General features: G+C 45.0%; 2 protein-coding genes across 8 annotated transcripts in view; both read right to left on the reverse strand.

Moving 5' to 3' along the window:
* POLA1 (DNA polymerase alpha 1, catalytic subunit) overlaps positions 1 to 20,888 on the reverse strand; it is a 301,656-nt gene that overhangs the window by 121,519 nt on the left and 159,249 nt on the right. The window lies entirely within an intron of this gene.
* LOC132250358 (mitochondrial import receptor subunit TOM7 homolog) lies at positions 3,476 to 18,357 on the reverse strand. Its single transcript, XM_059727111.1, has 2 exons — positions 18,347 to 18,357; positions 3,476 to 3,883 (listed from the first exon to the last, which is right to left on the reverse strand). Exons 1-2 carry the CDS (start codon positions 18,355 to 18,357, stop codon positions 3,688 to 3,690), a joined length of 207 nt encoding a protein of 68 aa, XP_059583094.1. The 3' UTR covers positions 3,476 to 3,687.

A 20,888-nucleotide genomic window follows, 5' to 3' on the forward strand; every position in this document is an offset into this window, starting at 1 on the left:
TACTGGTAAGAGAATAGAACTGATTAATGGAGTACTGTGCCCAACACAGACCTTGTACAAACCCCTGTACAATTTATGATGCCATGGAAACACTAAACCTTACAGAGAGACAATTTTAAATGTTTAGGCATGGATGGTACCCTAGAACTCATTTGGAACCAATTCAATTGACCCTAGAGGTGCAGACAGAAGTGCATCTCCCAGTAACAGAACAATTTGTGCAAAGCGCTCTGAGTTACATTACCCCAGACCAAACAGAAGTTCACTGTTGGTTCCAAGAGGTAGGGGAATCTAGCTGCTAGCTATATACTCTGGCATGCATCAATCGATGCATCTCCAGGAAAACCAAGGAGGTGATTCTTCCACTCTACTCAGCTTTGGTGTGACCGCAGCTGAAGTACTGCATCCAGTTCTGGGCACCATACTTCAACAAGGATGTGGACAAGCTTGAGAGAGTCCAAAGAAGAGCCATCTGTATGATCAGTCTAATATGGCAAGCCATATGAGGAAAGGCTGAGGGATCTGGGATGCTTCAGCCAGAGGAAAAGAAGGCTGAGAGGGGGCCTGGTAGCAGCTTACTGCTACACTATGGGGGTACATCAAGGGCTTAGTGAGCAACTGTTCACCAGGGCACCCGAGGGGAGAATCAGGAGTAATGGCCACAAACTCCTGGAAGATCAATTCAGGCTCAACATTAGGAAAAACTTCTTCACAGCCCGGGTGTCCAGACTGTGGAATAAGCTTCCTCCAGGAGGTGATGCAATCACCTACCCTGAAAATCTTCACTGGGTTCACCTGACCCCCAGTTATCTTTCCTGTCTGATGCAAGGGGCTGGATCTGATGATCTTCCAAGGTCCCTTCCGGCCTTACAATCTATGAATCTATGAATTTTTGAAGCTGTCTGCTGCTCTGCACTTGTGTTTGGTCACAGCTATAAAATGCTTTCTGTGGTCAGGTTAGTTGAAAACTGTCACTTGTGTGCACCCTAGGGCTAGGGAAAAGACATTGCCTGAATTGATTCAGTCTTTGCAGGCTAGTCCAACCTGTCTAGGTTGAACCGATTTGCAAGTGCACAGACATTCTCTCTGGACAGAGGAAATGCAGACACATTCCTGCAGTTGCTCAGGCCAGGAGCCGAGGGGTACTAGAGCACACCCTGGGCTGCAGGGGAGCTGTGCTGGGCGAAGGGGTGCACGGACAGCCCAGGCAGTAGCCTGGACTGAACTGGTCAGGGAAAGGTTTAATTCCCCCTTCCCTGTCCCACCAGCAGGGACCCAAGCTGGGGTCCACCGGATGCTCCCCCGGTAGCTGTACTGGGGAGGGGGGTGAGCACAGCCAAACACTGGCTGGCATGGCCCCCAAGGCAGAGGGGACAGGGAGGGGGATAATTCCCCCCTCTGCCCCCTCAGAACCCCAGCTGGGATCTGCCTGCCCAGACTCCTGCCACTGCTGCTCATTCCCTGCTTGGGGCAAGCGGCAGAACAAGCCCTGCTCCCTGCCTAAGGGACCCTGCCAGCTGGCCTCTGGCTATGCCCCTTCGCAGCTGCTGGAGCGGCAAGGGGTCATGGGGGCAGCACTCCCTGTTACTGTGTCTGGGAAGTGTGAGCCTGTTCCCAGCAGGGGGCCGCGCTGCGGGGAGGGCAGAGCTGCCATGAACTGTGTGCAGCAGCACTGGGGCTTGGAGGGGATCAGAGCCGCCCCAATGCTGCCTCCACCACCACTTTCCCCACCCCACAGTACAGCCCCCCACCAGAAAGGGCTTGCACTCTGCTGTCCCTGTCATGGTGGCTCCCTCCCCCTTGCCACTCCAGCAGCCAGGTGGGGGCAGGGCCCCTTAGGTGGGAGGCAGGGAGCAGGGTTATTCCTCTCCCTGCACCCAGGGGCCTGCAGCGGGGTCTTCCAGCCCTGACTACTGGCATCATTGCTCACTCTGTCCAGGGCAAGTACTAGAATAAGCCCCCTCCCTCCGGCATCCAGAGGAAGCTTATTCCACCACTTGTCCCGGGCACAGAGCAAGCGGTGGTGGTCAGGGCAGGCAGAACTTACTGTGGTCCCCCAGGGACAGAGGGGGAATAACCCTGCTCCCTCCCCCCCACCCAAGGGGTCCTGCCAGCCAGCCTCTGGCCCTGCCCCTGCTTGGCCGCTGGAGCAGCAGGGGGAGCAAACATGATGGGGGCAGCAGCCCCTATCATGGTTTCCCAGAACGTGAGCCCCTTCCTGGTGGGGGGGTCACATTGCGGGGGGGTTGAAAGCAGTGGCAGTGCTGGAGGGAGCTCTGGCCAACTCTGAGCCCTGGTGCTGCCATGTGCAGTCCGCAGCAGCTCTGCCTGCCCCACAGTGCAGCCTCCCAGTAGAGAAGAGGCTCACGTTCCCCCATCACAGTAACAGGGGGTGCTGCCCCCATCCAGGGCCCTTCCCCCTCGCCACTCTAGCAGGTAGGCAGGTGAGCAGCCAGAAGCCGGCTATCAGGGCCCCTTAGAACAGGGGCAGGTTTATTCCCCCTTTCCTCTGGTGTCTGGCACAGGGGGCTGGAGGGGCAGGCAGATCCCAGCTGCGGTCCCCTGGGGGCAGAGAGGGCACAGGGGGGGAATAATACCCCTCCCTGCCCCCTCTGCCTCAGAGGCCATGCCAGCCAGCGTTTGGCCATGCCTGGCCGCACTGCTGGAACAGCAAGGGGGGAGTGTCCAGTAGACCCCAGCTCGGGTCCCTGCCAATGGGACAGGGAAGGGGGAATTAAACCCCTCCCTGGCCAGTTCAGTCAAGGCTACTGCTGGGGTTGACCATACCCCCACCACTGAAGCAGTCAGCAGACAAGTGTAGATCCATGCTGGTGGGACAGGGGAGGAAATAAACTTCTTCCCTGATCCTTTCCGGGTCCAGCATCTGGCCAGACCCCGGCTCCTGCCTGTCCCTGCTCCGGCTGTGGAGCAGAGGGGCAGGGCCAGCCTTGCTCTGCAGCAGCAGAAAGCCCAGTCCAGACAGCATGCCGGGATGCTGGGGGACTCTGGTTTAACTTAAACCAGGAAGGGGTCTGGGACTGCATAAACCAGACAGACCACAAAACACTGGGAATGTTTTAGTAGTGCCTTACATGACAAAAGAGCTGAATGACAGAGTTGCTTAAGTCCCCTGTTACAAGTTACATAGTTACAAGTTACATATATTGTGCAATTAACTGGTTAATTGTGCAATAAATTTAAACTGACCACATGCGCAAAGTAATTGTCACACCATAAAATTGTCCATCCAGCTATAAAATAAAGAGCCAGCTAGCTACAAAGACAGTACTTGAAAATGTGTAACAATCTTTATAGCTAGTTTCTATCCAGTTTTAATTTGAACATATGGCAAGCCCCTAAGAAAGAAAGAAAGAAAGAAAGAAAGAAAGAAAGAAAGAAAGAAAGAAAGAAAGAAAGAAAGAAAGAACGCTTCACGAAAGAATTTGCGTCACGAATTTGCGTGTCAAAGAAAGAAAGAATCAAAGTGTATTTATTTTAACTACAGTGCAAAGCAAATAAATTACATCAGTAGAAATACATTTTGTTTTATGTACATCTATGTCCTCAGGATGCTGTACAAGCTAGTTGGTGCAATTGGCAAATGTTCTCCTTATCCTGTGGAATGTTCACATCTTCAACCATTTTTTCTGCCCATCAAATGATTACAGTACTGTACAGCCAAATCTTTCATCCCCAAAGAAGACTCAAAATAGTTGGTTCAGGCATTCCAGGATCTGCACCTCTCTTGAAACCTAGGTAGAGCACGACGGGGATAAAGCCCCAGCGGATGGCGAACTGGCCGAACGAACGAACGAACGAACGAACGAACGAACGAACGAACGAACGAACGAACGAACGAACGAACGAACATGTTACTTCTGACCTCTAACTGCAAAGTAAAGCTTTCTCTCCCCAGGTTATACTCATCTGAAACTAAAAACCTATTTTTTAAGCAGCAAAGATTTAATTTTGGTTATACTACATAAATAAAACTTTTTAAAACAGAGGTCATGAAAAATGTCTTAGCCTCACTACAGTATGTATTTTTATTGCCTTTAGCTCAGTTTTGGCCAAAATTCATTTCAGTTACAACTCAGTCTAACTAATCTAATTAACTCAGCTGTTTTGGTCACCTTCATAAAAGACAAAAGGACAGCAAGGGAGAAGACAGATGATTATCTACATAAAATTTTGTTTCACAGGTCCTAAGTTTAAATTTTTAGACAAAACAAAATCATGCTCTCAATTATTATCAATATACTAATAATATACTAATAATATAAACGGAGATTTTTAAGTTAGAACAAAAGGTGAAAATTTTAAAATACAAATGTTGAGATGTCTTCATTCTTTTCACCAACTCAGATTTTTTTATTTTTCTGTGCAACTTTCAGCTTTCTCTCTTTTTAAAAATCTTGGGGTCTTTTCATTCATAAAGAGTCTTAAAATATCTTTGCTGTACTTTAATCTATTTTCTCAAAGGAAAATAGTCTTTGTAGATAAAGCACTGGGATTGGGAATTAGGAAATCTGTGCTTCTGCCAAAGTTTTTTTTAGGAGGATTTTCCTATCTGGAAAATATGGATAATCTCCACCTACACTGTAGGGTGTATTTGTAGGGATAAATAAGTTTTAATGAGAAGCTCCATGGCTACTGTAATAAGCCCCACAATCAAGTATAAAAACATAAAACCCAAAGTTTTTTATTTCATGTTGATACGGTTTTTAAAAATCTAACCTAGTACACTGCAAACACACACGAACTTACAAAGCTAAGGAGGGGGAAAAAAGCAACATTTACTATTGAGTATGACTTTTGAGTTGTTTTTAATGCATGAAAACACAAGTCTACTCAATCACAGTATAAAAGTATAAAAATGCATTCTGGAGCTGAAAGCATTTGTAGCCTACCCCTGAAGCACTTAAACTAGAATCTTTGGACCAACAGATGCTATAAAAACATGAAATAAGGTCTGAGCCTTAATGTAAAGCCACTAGATCTTGTAGTGTAACATTTGATAAACATATCAGTGTAAAAATTAGTAAATACTTGTTCACACCAACAGTTATTGTTGCTAAAGGCATGTAAACCAAAAAAAGATAAGATGGAAATTATGTTTACAAAGTAAAGAGAAGCAAAAAATACACTGAATGGAAAAAACCATACTATGCTACACACTAATACTATAAATATAAAAGGCCAGATTGTCACTTTCAAATGGACACTGCAATGGGATCTGCTAGTGCAGACCTCTGCGATCAAGTTGAATCCAATGAACTCAAGTGGTTCTACAAAGATGAACTGGTACCAATTCATGAGTGCTACCAAGATTTTTCATTTCCTGCCAATAGATCATTTACCAACGTCTCCTTGAATGATGAAAATCATAATTCTATTATGAAATGAATATGTCATTTACTGTGATAACATTAGCTAAATGCAAAAAAAGAAAAACTCCAATTCCTAAAACAAACTTTTATTTAATAGTATATTTTATTGAAAATGACATAAGGAAAGCAGCCCAAGTTTTACTGAAATCTTAAGTGCAATACTGAACAATTAAACAATAGTTTCATAATATTCACTAACAATCTCCTAAACAAAGTTTAAAATTATTCTTTTGTTTCGAAACAACACAGCATATTCTTGTCTCACTTTCCTGTTTACATAAAATAAATATTCAAGGCATAAAATTATGAGAAGGCAAAATCTTAATATGCAGTTTGGTAAAGTTCTAGTCAGTCTTTGAACAACACGTTTATCTATCCAGTAAAGCTTGTGTTAATGCGATGTAAGAGTTTGGCAAATTCAACTCTAATGGAGCATAAAAGTGCTTTTGCTTGAAAGTGAGATCATTTTTAAAAATTCAAAGCATGATCACTTTTTCTTTTTTTGCAGGAACAATCTGATACAAGCAGTAAAGCTTAAATAAACTAGAAACATTTCAAATGATCCATAAAGGATTAATAAGCACCGCAGGAAGTCCTATAGGCTCAGCGTATACATTTTCCATCTTCTTCTACTGTGATGGGCATGACATGAAATTCTAAACAGAACTCAAGTTTCAAAGTCATTGAGTGTTAAGGTCTGCAGCTTTGATACTAAGGTAGAGTGGGGTCACCATATTGGATGACTTAATTTAAATAGATAACAAACTATTGATTTTATTAGCATAATAATGCCCCCAAATTATGGCACTTCACAAAATTCTTTCTACTCACAAATACACAAATGGACAAAAGCAAGGCAAAGGGGTAGTAAGCTACAGGCCACTAATATAACAAGAACAAAATGACAGCTATTATTTTGGCAGAGATAATCTATGCTGAAACACAAAACACACGCACACAATTTCTTTCAATACAATTTTCTTGTCTTCCCACTGACTTCTATGATTACCACAGAAAGCAGGGTTCTAAACACATTTCTCAATTGAATCCTCAATCAATAACGGTAAAAATTTGAGAAGGGAGATATGGGAAAACGCATTATAGCATTAGTAAGTGTTTGCAAAATAGATTGAACTTATCAATATGCATAAAAGTTGACAAGGATGGAAAATCAGTAACATAACAGACCATATATTTTTACTTAACTAAAATTACTAAAATTCTAACACTGATTATCCCTAGCCAGGTCACACTGATCAAAGTATATAACCATTTTTTCTTGTATTGTTTTGAAAAGAGTAAATACTGTACTTGTAGCACCAGCCTTAAGATGGTAACTTAATTATGAAGCATATTACATTAGCAATAAGAACATTTTAATGATTTATTTTTTTTTAAACTTTAGAAATTCATTAATGTAGCTACTTCTGTGTCAGACAAGCCAAACTGAGCATTCCATCTACTAATCTTAGTTTCATCTTTAAAAAATTTATAAATAAAATAAAATAACAGTCAATGAAACCTTTGGGTATCCTACACAGAGGTCAAACTGACCTAAATAAACTATTTTTCATAGTAAGAACTTAGACTTAACTTTAACACTGAATTAGGAGAAACCCAAACAAGTCAACACAGTTGTTTATTTCAAAACTGAGCAGTCTCTACTGTGGGGCAATAAAAAAGTTTAGCTTCTCCTAGTACAGCTGGGTTATACATATTACGTTTTGTTTTAAAATCAAAGATAGGCAATGTTATAAAATGTTTATTTAACCCTATGACTTATACTAATGAAGGCATTTCTTGATACACTAGGAGACAGAGAAAAATACAGCTATTTAATATAGAATACAAAGGTAGTGAAATACAAAAACATTAAACAAGGAGTAACAATATTAACAATACAGACATGCAGGATGATAACTATGAACTCAGTGAAAGACTGAAGCAGAAAGGCAAACATTATGTTAAAATAATATACTGATCAAAAAGGAAAAGAATAAGGAAGGAAGGAATAGAAAAATATTGCATAAAAGGACTGAATTTCCTTGCAAGGAAGGAATAGAAAAATATTGCATAAAAGGACTGAATTTCCCTGTACGTAGCATTAGGCTTTACTTGAAATACTGTGTACAACTCTTGACATTTTACTACTAAAACAGAGGGTCATAAGGGAAATAAGGCAAGGGAAGAGAAAAGTCAGAAAGGTGTGATGCAGAAAGACTACACTAATTTTTTTATAACTTAAAAAACCAGCAGAATCACTATAATGCTCTAGTATTTAAAAAAAAAATCATGAAGTTAAGACTAAGCTGAAGGTGGCCATAGGCATATTAAATAAATGAAATCAAGGAGAGCAAGTTTAGACTAGCTACACAGAAGGGGAGGGGAAAGGGGTGGGGGAGAAGAGGGGATTTAACACTGAAACAGTTTGTCCAATTGTTATTTAAGTAACATCATCTGACACTGTTCAAAAACTCCGGGGATATGATACTTTATGGGACAACCTATGGCAAAGGGCAAAAGATTGCGAAGTATGGCCCAACTCCAGTCTTAAACCCCTTTCCACAACATTTTTACAGACACTGATGCTAAATTGTCCCTTTAGCTACTATGATTATCAACCTTGATGGGGGGAGGGGAGGGAAGGGAAGGGGAGAGGAGAGGAGGGGGGTGGAGAAAGAAATGGGAGAAATATGAAAGACAGGCAATGAAAATGATCAGATTGAAAAAAACTAGGAATAGGAGCATTTACCTGAGGGAAAAAATGAGGACATAATGAAACTAAAACACTGAACAAGACAGAAACTGCACATAGGTCACTTTCATATCTTTTTTTTGCAATTCTAAAAGGAATTTAAATGAAACTGAAAAGCAACAACAACAAAAACATCAACAACCTTAACTTTGAGAAGCAGAAATACTTTAAGCTTTGTGCAAAACGGGAGTAGTCAACCTGTGGCAAGTGTGCCACAAGTAGCATGGGCAACTTCCGGGTGTGGCATGTGTCAGATTGGGCAGGGAGCACAGGTCACAGAGCAGAAAGCAGAGGAAGGGGAAGAGAGTGAACCTCAGGGAGGCACAGGCTTAATTTGTGGCACATTTGCCAAAAAGGCTGGCCCTTGCTGGTGTAAAATAATCTGTGGAACTCCTTGCCACAAGGTATTACAAAGACCATCAAGATCCACAAAAGATCCATCACACATCCACATGGTTGGGAACATCTGCAGTTACATTAGTAATAAGGAAGGATAATATAAGCCAGTGGTGCTCAACCTTCCAAATCACACAGCCTAAACAAGTGGTGTGGGATTGGTTCCCAGGCTGGACCGCACCATGGCCCAACTCTGCATGCCAGGGACTGACTGCCAGGCTCTGCATGCAACGGGGGATGACATGGTAGGGGACCTACAGATCAGTAGCCATCTGGGGGACAGTGATCACCTAATAATAGAATTCACCATAAGACGTCGAGTGGGTAAGGTAACTAGTAGGGTGAAAGTGCTAGACTTTAGGAAAGCTGATTTCAAAGAACTCAGGCGATTAGTCAAGGATGCACTGCAGAGTAGGAGGTTTGAAGTGATGGGAGTCCAAGAAGGGTGGCTGTGCCTTAAGGAAACAATCCTTCGGGCACAAAGCGAGATGATCCTGATGCGAGGAAAAAGAGGGAAAGGGGCCAGGAGGCTTCGTTGGCTGACCAGAGAAATCCAGGGCAGCCTAAGGGACAAAAGGGAAGCACATAAAAAGTGGAAACAGGGAGAGATCACCAAAGATGAATATACCTCCTCTGCTCGCACTTGTAGGGAGGCAGTTAGACGGGCCAAAGCTACCATGGAGCTGAGGATGACATCCTAAGTAAAGGACAACAAGAAATTGTTTTTTAGGTATATAGGGAGTAAAAGGAAGGCCCAGGGAGGAATAGGACCCCTGCTAAATGGGCAGAAACAATTGGTGACGGACAGAGGAGACAAGGCTGAACTCCTCAACGAGTTCTTTGCCTCAGTATTCCTAAGACAGGGGCAAGACAAGTCTCTCACTGGGGTTGTAGAGAGGCAGCAGCAAGGCACCAGACTTCCATGCGTAGACCCTGAGATGGTGCAGAGTCACTTGGAAGAACTGGATGCCTTTAAGTCGGCAGGCCTGGATGAGCTCCATCCAAGGGTGCTGAAGGCACTGGCCGACATCATTGCAGAGCCACTGGCGAGAATATTTGAACGCTTGTGGCGCATGGGCCAAGTCCCAGAGGACTGGAAAAGGGCCAATGTGGTCCCCATCTTCAAGAAGGGGAGGAAGGAGGACCCGGGCAACTATAGGCCAGTCAGTCTCACCGGCATCCTTGGCAAAGTCTTTGAAAAAATTATCAAGGCTCACATTTGCGAGAGCCCGGCAGGACAAATTATGCTGAGGGGAAGCCAGAACGGGTTCGTAACAGGCAGATCATGCCTGACTAATCTAGTCTCTTTTTATGACCAGGTTATGAAACACCTGGGCACAGGAGGAGGGGTGGATGTCATATACTTAGACTTCAGGAAGGCCTTCGATACGGTATCCCACCCCATACTGGTGAACAAGTTAAGAGGCTGTGACTTGGATGACTACACAGTCTGGTGGGTAGCGAATTGGGTGGAGGGTCGCACCTAGAGAGTCATGGTGGATGGGTCAGTTTCGACCTGGAAGGGTGTGGGCAGTGGGGTCCCGCAGGGCTCGGTCCTTGGACCGATACTCTTTAATGTCTTCATCAGCGACTTGGACGAGAGAGCGAAATGTACTCTGTCCAAGTTTGCAGATGACACAAAGCTATGGGGAGAAGTGGACACGCCAGAGGGCAGGGAACAGCTGCAAGCAGACCTGGACAGGTTGGACAAGTGGGCAGAAAACAAGAGAATGCAGTTCAACAAGGAGAAATGCAAAGTGCTGCACCTAGGGAGGAAAAATGTCCAGCACACCTACAGCCTAGGGAATGACCTGCTGGGTGGCACAGAAGTGGAAAGGGATCTTGGAGTCCTAGTGGACTCCAAGATGAACATGAGTCGGCAGTGTGACAAAGCCATCAGAAAAGCCAATGGCACTTTATCTTGCATCAGCAGATGCATGACGAATAGATCCAAGGAGGTGATACTTCCCCTCTATCGGGCGCTGATCAGACCGCAGTTGGAGTACTGCATGCAATTCTGGGCGCCGTACTTCAAGAGGGATGCAGATAACCTGGAGAGGGTCCAGAGAAGGGCCACTCCAGACCAAGCCCTACGAGGGTTGGGCTAAGGGCCTGCAGACCAAGCCCTACGAGGAGAGACTAGAGAAACTGGACCTTTTCAGCCTCTGCAAGAGAAGGCTGAGAGGTGACCTTGTGGCTGCCTATAAGTTCATCATGGGGGCACAGAAGGGAATTGGTGAGTTTTTATTCGCCAAGGCGGCCCTGGGGGTTACAAGAAATAATGGCCACAAGCTAGCAGAGAGCAGATTTAGATTGGACATTAGGAAGAACTTCTTCACAGTTCGAGTGGCCAAGGTCTGGAACGGGCTCCCAAGGGAGGTGGTGCTCTCCCCTACCCTGGGGGTCTTCAAGAGGTTAGATAAACATCTAGCTGGGATCATCTAGACCCAGCACTCTTTCCTGCCTATGCAGGGGGTTGGACTCGATGATCTATTGAGGTCCCTTCCGACCCTAACATCTATGAATCTATAAATCTATGATCTAGCACACAGGGCTGTGTTATCCAGCCTCCAGGGCCCCATAGGTCCAGAAATTTGGCAGCTGGATAAACAGCAATTACTGCTGCTGCCACTCCCCTGCCACCAAATTTCCAGCCCCTTGGGCCAGTGACAAAACTGCATTTTTACCAATGGATCACCATTGGTATAAGCCAGGGGCTGTCAACCAGGGGTACCTGTACCCCTGCGGGTACTTAGAAAGATCATATGGGGTACGTGCAGGTGGGCAGGAGGGTGGGGGGACAGAGCGCACCCTGGTGTGTGGTGGCAGCAGCATCTCCACTGGCGTGTTCCCATACTTTGCTACTTACCCAGGAGAGGGGGAGGGAGAAAGAGGGAAAGGGCCATGCGGGACACCACCAGTTTCACACGGCACACCACAGCACCTCCCTACCCCCCACCTCAGCTCACTCTCTGTGCCCACTCCCAGGAGTAGGACCGGGAGGGCAACGGCGTTGCTTGGCCAGCTGGGCGGGGAATGAGAGGGACCTCGCACACAGTAGCCACCGCCACCACAACCCACCGCCCCGTGCCACTTTCCCACAGCCAGTCACACATGCAGCAATGAGGGCTGCTGATGGGCAGCCCACAACTGGCTAGATGTGAGGCCCATCAGCAGCCCACAGAGCTGCACGTGCGTCTGGCTGTGGGAAAGCAACACAGGGCAGTGGCGTGTGAACTATGCAGCACCTTCCCCTGCCCCCACTCCCTCACTCACCACAGGGGCCTTGATCTGTTGCCGCCACCCCTTAAAAACAATAAATAATATATAGGGGTACATGAGCTGAAACTTTGAGGCAGAAGGGGTACGCTTGTTACAAAAGGTTGAAAACCCCTGGTATAAGTCAACCCTTGACACATTAGGAAAGTGTTCCCTTATGAACACTTTAAAATAAAGTTTCCCACTTTGCAGTTTCTTGAACCTTCTTCTGAAACATCTGGAACCATCTACTGTCAGATAGATCTTATACTAAACAGATCATTATATCCACTACTGATAAAATCAAACTAATTAAGTAGCAGATATATCTGTCTAATAACTAAGTTTAAAAAACAAATTAGTTTGATTTTATCAGCAGTGGATATAAACAAGTGGAGCCAAACAAGTTTATTTTGCCTCATAACAGAGTTTAACTTTCTTCCATGGAACAGGTATTTTCTTTTTACAATTCTAGTATTCTTTACACCAGAAAATAAGAGTTATGTATCCAGTTTGTAATGGTATACCTATGTACTGAAAAAATAACACACAAGGTTCAGACTACAGACCAACTATGGACTATACAGGTATTTCAACAGAAACCTAAGGTTAGGGACAACTGCACATTTTAGTTGCTTTAAAATGAGAGGGAGTGCTGCTGATGCTCAGGAATGAATAGCCACTGTTACAAGTGAAGCGTTAACATGCGTGTGATCCTGTAATAATACAAGTGAGCTAAAAATCACCCTAACTTTGACACTGACCCTGACCCTGCAAACAAGTATCACATCCTGGGACAAACCATTTTATCCTAGAATAAAGTTCAGCTTCACAGAGGTCCATGTCTGCTATCCCTGGATAAACCCCCCAAAATTCTGCTGGATATGAGGTAGTAATAGTTTATGTCAGGATATTGCAAAGTACATGTCTACAGTTATCCCCAGATTGCATCATTGCCTTAACGGCAGAAAAATGGCACTGAACTCAGCCACTCACTAAACCCTGATTAGAAGGGTCATCATGTATGTACACATCTTGGGATATTTTTGTTCTGGGACAAACATGGCAAAATTTATCGTAGGACAAATGAAACATCTGTCCCTAGCCTGAATGAAGCAACTTGGATTAAACTTGGAGTGGTTCTGCTGTGCTTGTATCACTACTGAACATAGGCGGCAGAAGGCCAGGGCTAAGCCCCCACCAAATGCAGGGCAGCAGGTAGGGCCACAGGGCAACCCAGCCACAGGCTACAGGTGACAGCAGCATGGGGGGAGGTAGGGAGGGGCAGACACACTGGCAGGATCACAGCCCTGTGTGTGGATCACTGCCCAGCACTGGCAGGCAAGTATCAGTCTACTCCGTGAAGAGGAAGGGGTTGGGGGTCAGATTGAGGCCCCCCACTTTGAAGGAGTGAACCAGAGGCAAAAGTAAATGGGGCACTGGCCAGGTCAGGTCGTGGGACACTTGGAGCCCAGATAGCTCATCCAGGGGTACAAGGGGCTCCCACTGCTGTGCGCACCCTGGAGGAGGCCTGGGGGATACATGTCCCTCCCCTCCATCTGTGCGCGAGGCAGAGGTGGGCTGCTGCTGCATGCTGGGCTCTGTGCTCTGCTGCCTCCAGTCGTGCAATGCCATGTGCCTGCTGCTGCTGGGCTGCATTGTGTCCCCTGCCCGCCCAACTGCGGGAAGCACATGGCCTCATATGGCTTTGGAGGCAGCAAGGCGCATAGCCCAGTGCACAGCAGCAGCCCGCCTCCACCCCACACATAGATCAGGGGGACACATACCCCCATGGGCCTCCCCTGGCATGCCCACAATGGCACCCCGCCCCCTATGCCCCTGGACCAGCCATCCAGGCTCCAACCCTCCAACAACCCACCCTGGGGCACCTTTCACCCCAGCCCCTGCCTCTGCCCCACTCCCTCCCTCCCTCAGTGCAGGGGCCTCGAGTTGTTCCCCCATGGCTCTTCCCTCTCCCCCCACCGACTTATCTGCTGGGGGGGGGGAGCATGCACACGCTTAGCCCCCCCCAAATAATTTTTCTTCCCTTTATTCTACTGAATCATGTAGACACAACATTTATACTGCAACAGTGTGTATTGGTACCTTTGATATTGTTATAATTGTTATTCCCTAAACACCAAGATCAATTATTTTTTGGTATAGCTCTTCAACCAAAATTAGGGTACTATGTAGGACCAGCAAGAAAGTCAAATTTATCATCTATAATAAGCATATAAAAACAGCATTTTAGATCTTTGCTAGCATTCATTGTGTGATTTAAATGACTCTAGCTATCGCGGGGGGGGGGGGGGAAGAGCACTCTTATTTTGAAAAGGGACAACAGGCTGTAAAAGCTTTGATGTTTCCATTACTCCCTGATCAAAAAAAGTTATACTATGCTGTTACACTACAACACTCAAATGTACTTTTCATTTTTAGAATGGTACTGAAAATCTATTTTACCTTGCCTACTACTCAGAAAGAATTAGTAAGCAATTATGGAGGTGGGATAGAAGAAAAAAAGGGGGAAAAAGGAATGTCTTTTCCTTTTTTCTATTAGCTTATCAATTTGCCTGTTTCATGTCTGAAAAGGCAAAACTGTTAGGTGTTCAGAAGGGAAATGTGAATGTTTTCCCAAAGGCATTATTAACAATTAATAATCATTACACTGGTGCCTTGTTTACCTGACCCTGTGTAAATTTAGCAGCCTTGTAATTAGACCCATATTTTGCACATTTGTATATTTCCATGCATAGATTTGACTCAGTCATTCATCCATTAAAATTTGCTTGACAGATGTAGATGGATAATCAGGGTACAATTTGTATTTACTGGATTATAGAAAATTGCCCAAACTGTTAAGTTCAAGGAAAGCACATTCTTGTCTTTCTCTTGTGACTGATGTAAAAGCAATTACATATTAGTAGATGGCCCCAAGGCTCTCTGAAGAAGTAGCAGAGCTTTTACATTTTGGTATCTTTAGCAATATTTTGTTGAAAATGGTGAGTAGGCTTTAAAGAATGAAAGAAAAAACAAAAAGTGCCAAGTATATCTCACCTAGGCAACACAACACAGTGAAATTCCACAGTAAAAAGTAATTTCCCATAATAGTTACATGCTGTATTTACCGCTAACTTTATTAAGAAAAAAGACATCTATATCAATTTCTCTTATTCAGGACTTCAGGTGTCAAATTATGACAAGACAGGAAGGGTTCTCTCATTTCTTAGCTATAGTTGTCTTGAGCACGATGCTACTGTTTTCTGATCAGATAAAATTCTTAAAAACTGCAAAATTTTAGAAGACAACATTAGTGTTTCAATCTTAGGGATAATACTGTTAATATCAAATGGCATTCTCTTTCAGACAACAATCTTAACTACCAGATTATGCTATATAAACAGGTATAATTTTGCTTTCAGAAAAAAGGATTTTTGAAGGCAACAGTTAGCCATAGTTATAGGAAGAGCTGGATCAATCAAGCTCTCTAAAAAGAAAAGTTGAAGCAAGCAGATAATAAAATACAGTAATTAAACTGAAGTAATATAGAAGGGAAATAGTTCTTAAGGGCATTGATCATAAAATACACCTGGAATACACAAAATACCCGAGCCTCAAATCTGTATCAGATATGAGCTACAGGCCAAGTTTCTGAGTGTCTGATGAATGTGTGACAAACTAGTCCATTCCTGTGGCTGCTTCACACATTTTTTTGGAGAAGCTCAAGACTCTCAGCCCAAGATGTTATAATTAGACCAGTATAAATGCTCAGAAACCGGTATTCACCTATAACCAGAGAGAAGTTCAGTGCACACAGACCAGTTTAAAAACGGTGGATCCCAGCTGACGACAAACCTGGATAGAAGCAATATCAGACTTAAGTGATTTAGGTTAGACCAGTCTAGCAAAGTTCTGTACTAGATTCCCTCCTGACTCGGGTTAGGTCACAGTTTGTTAGCATCCCAGGAGGCTTTGTGGCCCTCCGGTCCCCTCCCTCACACAGACACACACTCACCTTGCCTGTGCTTAGCTGATCCAGTCAAGCACCTAACTGGCCCCACCCTTAGGCTGTCACAGAGTTGAGGCAACAAAGCCTTTGTCCCCAGCCCTGACTTCTCTGCCTGCACCTGTCAGTCATGCTGGGCAGCAGGAGGAGGAGTTGGGAATGGGATAGGATGGGACGGAGGAACAGAGGCCCCTGCTGCACACTCCAGCTGTGCTCCCCAGTCTCCCCAGCCAGCACAGTCAGAAGCCAGGGCTCAAACACCCACATGTATTTCAGTAGCAAAGAATCAAAAGCACGACTGTATAATGAATGCAGCTATCATTAAATGTATAAGAGATATATAGGATTAAGAATCAGTTAAATAGCTACAGAACTGTGAAAACAGTGCTTAGACACTATGGTGGTAGGTGTCTAAATTTGAATGTTTCTTTTCAAGTATGTTTGTTTGGGCTTTGATCCTGCATCAAAAACTATGCCTGGGATTACAGATTTTCCCTCCTCAGAAATAAGGTGGGGCAGGGAGGCACAATGGGAGGATGATCTGTTTCTGCACTTTAAGTATTAATAACATTAAGTAAATGGGTAATCTTCTCACAGACTAATGTGAGCCATTTAACTCAGTTGTTTAGAGGGGGAGTGTCTACATGGGACATTTACTGTGGAGTAGACTAATTAGCTCCACAGTAAACACTGAGCGTCCATGTGTGCATCCCTTTTAGGCTGGAATAAGCTAATTAACTCTGCAGCAGAATAGTACTTGTAAATGTGTAGATCCTGCCTCGGCTGGGTGGGGCCTGAGGGTGATTCAAGTGCAGGGGCAGCCTGCTGGCTACTACACAGTAAAGCACGCTCATGCACCACCAGCCCCCCTGCAGCACATTGAGCTGTGGGGAAGCAGCCTCAAGTTGGCAGGCTGACCCCAACAGCCTCCTGCCAGCCAGGATGCTCCAACCCAGCTCAATGTGTGGCGATCCTAAGCGTACGTTCGAGCAGTGCACCCAGGAGCAATGAACTTCAAGATATATTGTCCCACAGTTTATTGCTTCACATTAACTGCATGTGCAGATGCACCCAGTGGGTGAACCAGGTTTGACCCCTGGTTAGACAACATGTTCGTTTCTGGTCCCTTCCTGCCTTACTTCTCTTATGATAACAAAAAAACCTGTATTTCATTTTGTTAAAATAAACAGCCTTTTACAGTATATAGATTTTTGGTTTAATTGTTCTAATATAATTAAAGGCTTGTTTGTAAGTGTGAGGTGTGTTCTAAAGCACTTGACAAATATTAACAGAAGTTTCTCACCTTAATAGAGACCATCATATGACTTTGCCTTATACTGGGTGGAGGTGACAGGCAAGATAAAAAGTTTTTTCCCCAGAACACTTCAACTAACAACTGGTTGCTGGGGGGGGGGGGGGGGGGGCAAACTGGCCAATTAGGAGTGGCCTGGCTGCTGGTAGGCATGCAAGAGTGACACCACACAAGGGCGAATGTATGTTCCGTTCGCCCTTGACCAAACCTAGGGAGCTTAGAGTTAAGCGGGAAACTTAGATGACTCCCACTCCAAGTTTTTTGAATGTCTGTATTTTACCAAGATGTCAAAGCATATCTAGCAGATAAATACGTCACTGAGTTTTCATTTACCTCTGTAATGCAATGGAACCTTGGTGCAGTTTCTATGATATGATAATGAAAGAAAGGTTAGATACTGCCACAAGTTTAGCTCCACTGATTATGGGCTAGAGTCAAATTATATTAATATGTTTTGGGACCACTATTTGGACTGTCTTCCAAACAAATGCAATTTCTGATGGGGACAAAGTGAAAACTCAATAACTTTATAAAACCAGTTAATATTTTTACTACTTTTATGGTCAGTGTCCAGAAATCTATTTGGAGAATAATGAGAAGGGCCCAGATCTTTCTGGAACCAGTTATCTCTGACCAAACAGGCTACTTTAGGAGGATTTCAATACTTGCAGTGATGACTGTACAGAAGAAATGGGACCAAGTTTTTCCTCATCCAGTTGGTTTTAACATAACACTCTTTAAATGTAGCATATACTGTGCTCTTTCATTTGGGTGCTAAACCTTTGAAAGAGTAATCTTCTGATCCATGACATTTGGAGGGCATGAGCCAGGTATTTTAGGCACAAACCTCCCTAGAAGCAGCAGATTTTAAACTGCTGTTGATTGTAAGCAAATTCATTTTGATAGATCTGAACCCAAACTCTAGAAAATTACTGAAGGGTAGAATCTTCAATCCTCACCATGATCTGAAGAGAAGCATCTAATAAAAATATCTACAAGGCTATTCTTCAAGCCAGATATACGCACCAAGGAGAGGCATCAGCTCCAGAATCTGTCTACTTTCTACATCCTGTCTACATCAGCAAGAGTGGAGAGTCCTTGTGAAACCAGTACATTGTTGTACCTAAAATGTGCTGAAGGAAAAAGGAACAAACCTTATAGGCTGTCTTAAGTTCTAGGATACTAGGGCATTTCCACCATTTCTGCTATGACTGCAGAGCCCATACCTGAAGGCCATGCCTACGTGTTTCCCATTCTACAACAAAGTCTCTCTGATTATACTTTTGGGGAAGAGCAAAGGAAATGTTTCTTCTGGTACTTGCAGGATTCTTTGGTCATTTCAAAGACAAAATACTAGAGGGTACACATTGTGAAGTGTATATCCATGTGTTTGTTGCTTCGGATGCACACTGATCTTAGCATGCAGCTAGAGTTGGACATACGATATCATAAAGATACAGAAAGCCACCTAGCATGGTAAGATGAGTCCTTTTCGTGGTATAGAGGTTGCTGGATGAAGACCGTTAGGTTTATGGTTCTTTCCTGGAGTAAGTAGGTCATGGGAGATGTGGAATTTGGGACTTTTCCAAAGCAAAGGCATTGTGGTCAGATTCTTCTGAACACTTCAGAGCCACGCTGTAGAACAGATCAACAATGAACTGACCTGATAGATGGCAGTTCCTTTTTTTAACAGCTGGGTGGTATATTAGTTCTTCTAGGACCTTAGTAAGCATAAGTGGAGTGACAAAGTGCAAAGTGAAGACCTTGCACAGTACAGGCAACCCCTGCTTAAAGCGGTTTTGCTTACTACGGTTTCGCTATAGTGCTCATTTAAAATACGTACCTGGTTTCACTTAGCACTCAGAGCATTTTGTTATAACGCTCAGTGCAGGGCTGGGGAGAAGCAGTGGCAGTGGCAGAAGCAAATGAAGAGATGAGTGATAGCCAGCGGGGGCTCGGGGTGGGGCAGCAGGAGAGTGGGGTTTGCTCCTGCACGTGGTGCTGGAGCCAATGGGGAGGACCAGCGGCAGTGAGGGAGATGGGTGGCATGACCGCGGAGTCCAGGCTGGTGCCCAGGGCCAGCAGGGCCCAGGGAAGGGCAGCAGGAGCCCACAGCCAGGTGGAAAGGAATGGTGGTAGCAGCAAGAAGGGGCAGGTGAGCAGGAGGCATGAGCACAGCACCTGGGTTGGTGGGGCAGCAAGAGCGTGGGGTGGCAGGACATGTGCACGTTGTCCCTCACCCCAGGCCACAGTGGGGCTGAGCCTGCAGAGTCCCTTCCCCCTTCGCCTCCCCAGGCTGCAGCCCATGCCCCGTTCCAGTCACACACTCACCCATGTGGCATGGACACTATCCTGAGCCTGCAGCAATCCGGCGGCGGCAGACAGTCCCGGTGCTGGATGCCGTGGAGAGAGCCCCCACTGGGTGGAGTGGAGCGTGGGTGCTGGTGGGCACGTGGCCTCACTGCTTCCCCCATGCCAGCCAGAGCCCAACTGCCTTCTCGCTGTAAATCCCTGGCTGGCAGGATGGCAGTAGCGTGAGGTCTGGGCTGGCAGTTCGTGCAGAACCGATTATATGTATTGACATTAAATCCTATGGGAAATGAGTTTCACTTAACGCTGTTTCGCTTAGAGCTCGTTTTTTCCCTGAAACAATTAAGAGAACTAAGTGGCGGCTGCCTGTAATAACATTGACTCATCATGAATCCTGGGTAGTACTTGCATGACAGCAATGTGTAAATACACATCCAGAAGGTCATGACATACTGACCAGTCCCAAGTCCAGGAAGTGGGATATCAAGACCAGTGGGACCAAACTAAATTTCAGTTTGCATTTGAATGTGTTGGTCTTACAGTATCATCTAAGATGAATCATCACCCTCTTCTTTTTCATATTTAGAAATTGTTAGTGATAATTCCTGCCTAGTCCAGACAACCTCTTCTACTGCCTTTTATGAAGAGCTACCAAGCTACCTCTTATAACAAAATGACCTTACAAGAAGAGTCCATGAAGGGATTTGACAAGAAAGAGGAACTGAAGGATCACATGTGCCTGAGGCAAGCTAGGTGGCTCCTGACAGGAAATGTTACTGGGAGATCCTTAGGAGTCAATTTGAGTCTCTTGACAGGCCAGTGAAAACCTATGGTGTTTATGTGCCAATGTGGGATGTCAAGGTAGTCAGAACTTGTATAATCAAGGCAATTTTTTTTTTAGGGTGGTTGTAAGTGATCTAGAAAGAGGATTGTGGGGCTGAACTTCTCAACGCAAAAGATTATTGACTACTGCACTGTATTTTCTTTTAGGTGTCAGGCTTTATACACAAAAGTAGCAGATTTGTCCCCAAATGGTGTTTTGGCACTGGACAACTCCACTCCCTCTAAAAGACAGGTCCTTCACTTTGGTCTCTGTAATGGACGAGGTCATGGGTAGTCTGGCCTAATGGCTCCGCTAAGGGAAGGCAGGGATCAGGGACTAGGTCAGAGTTCAGGAGCCAAATTAACAAGTCCAAAGAGAAATCCATGGGCAGAGTCCACAACACACGCCAGGGTGTTGAGTTACCAAGTTCAGATGCTAACTTACAAGTCCAAGGTACCAAGTCTGAGAACCGAGACAAGCAGAGTCAGGAAACAGAAACAGATCCACAGGAGTCCAGGACTGGAGGCAAAGCCAGGGTCAGGAACAAGGAAAACCACAGAACACAGGGACCAGGAAGCTTGCCAAGGCAGATCAGGGTCAGAACTGTTGGCTGGCCTGCAAGCTGCTGTCACAGC

Source organism: Alligator mississippiensis, chromosome 1 (genome assembly GCF_030867095.1).
Source record: "Alligator mississippiensis isolate rAllMis1 chromosome 1, rAllMis1, whole genome shotgun sequence".
Lineage (NCBI taxonomy): Eukaryota > Metazoa > Chordata > Crocodylia > Alligatoridae > Alligator > Alligator mississippiensis.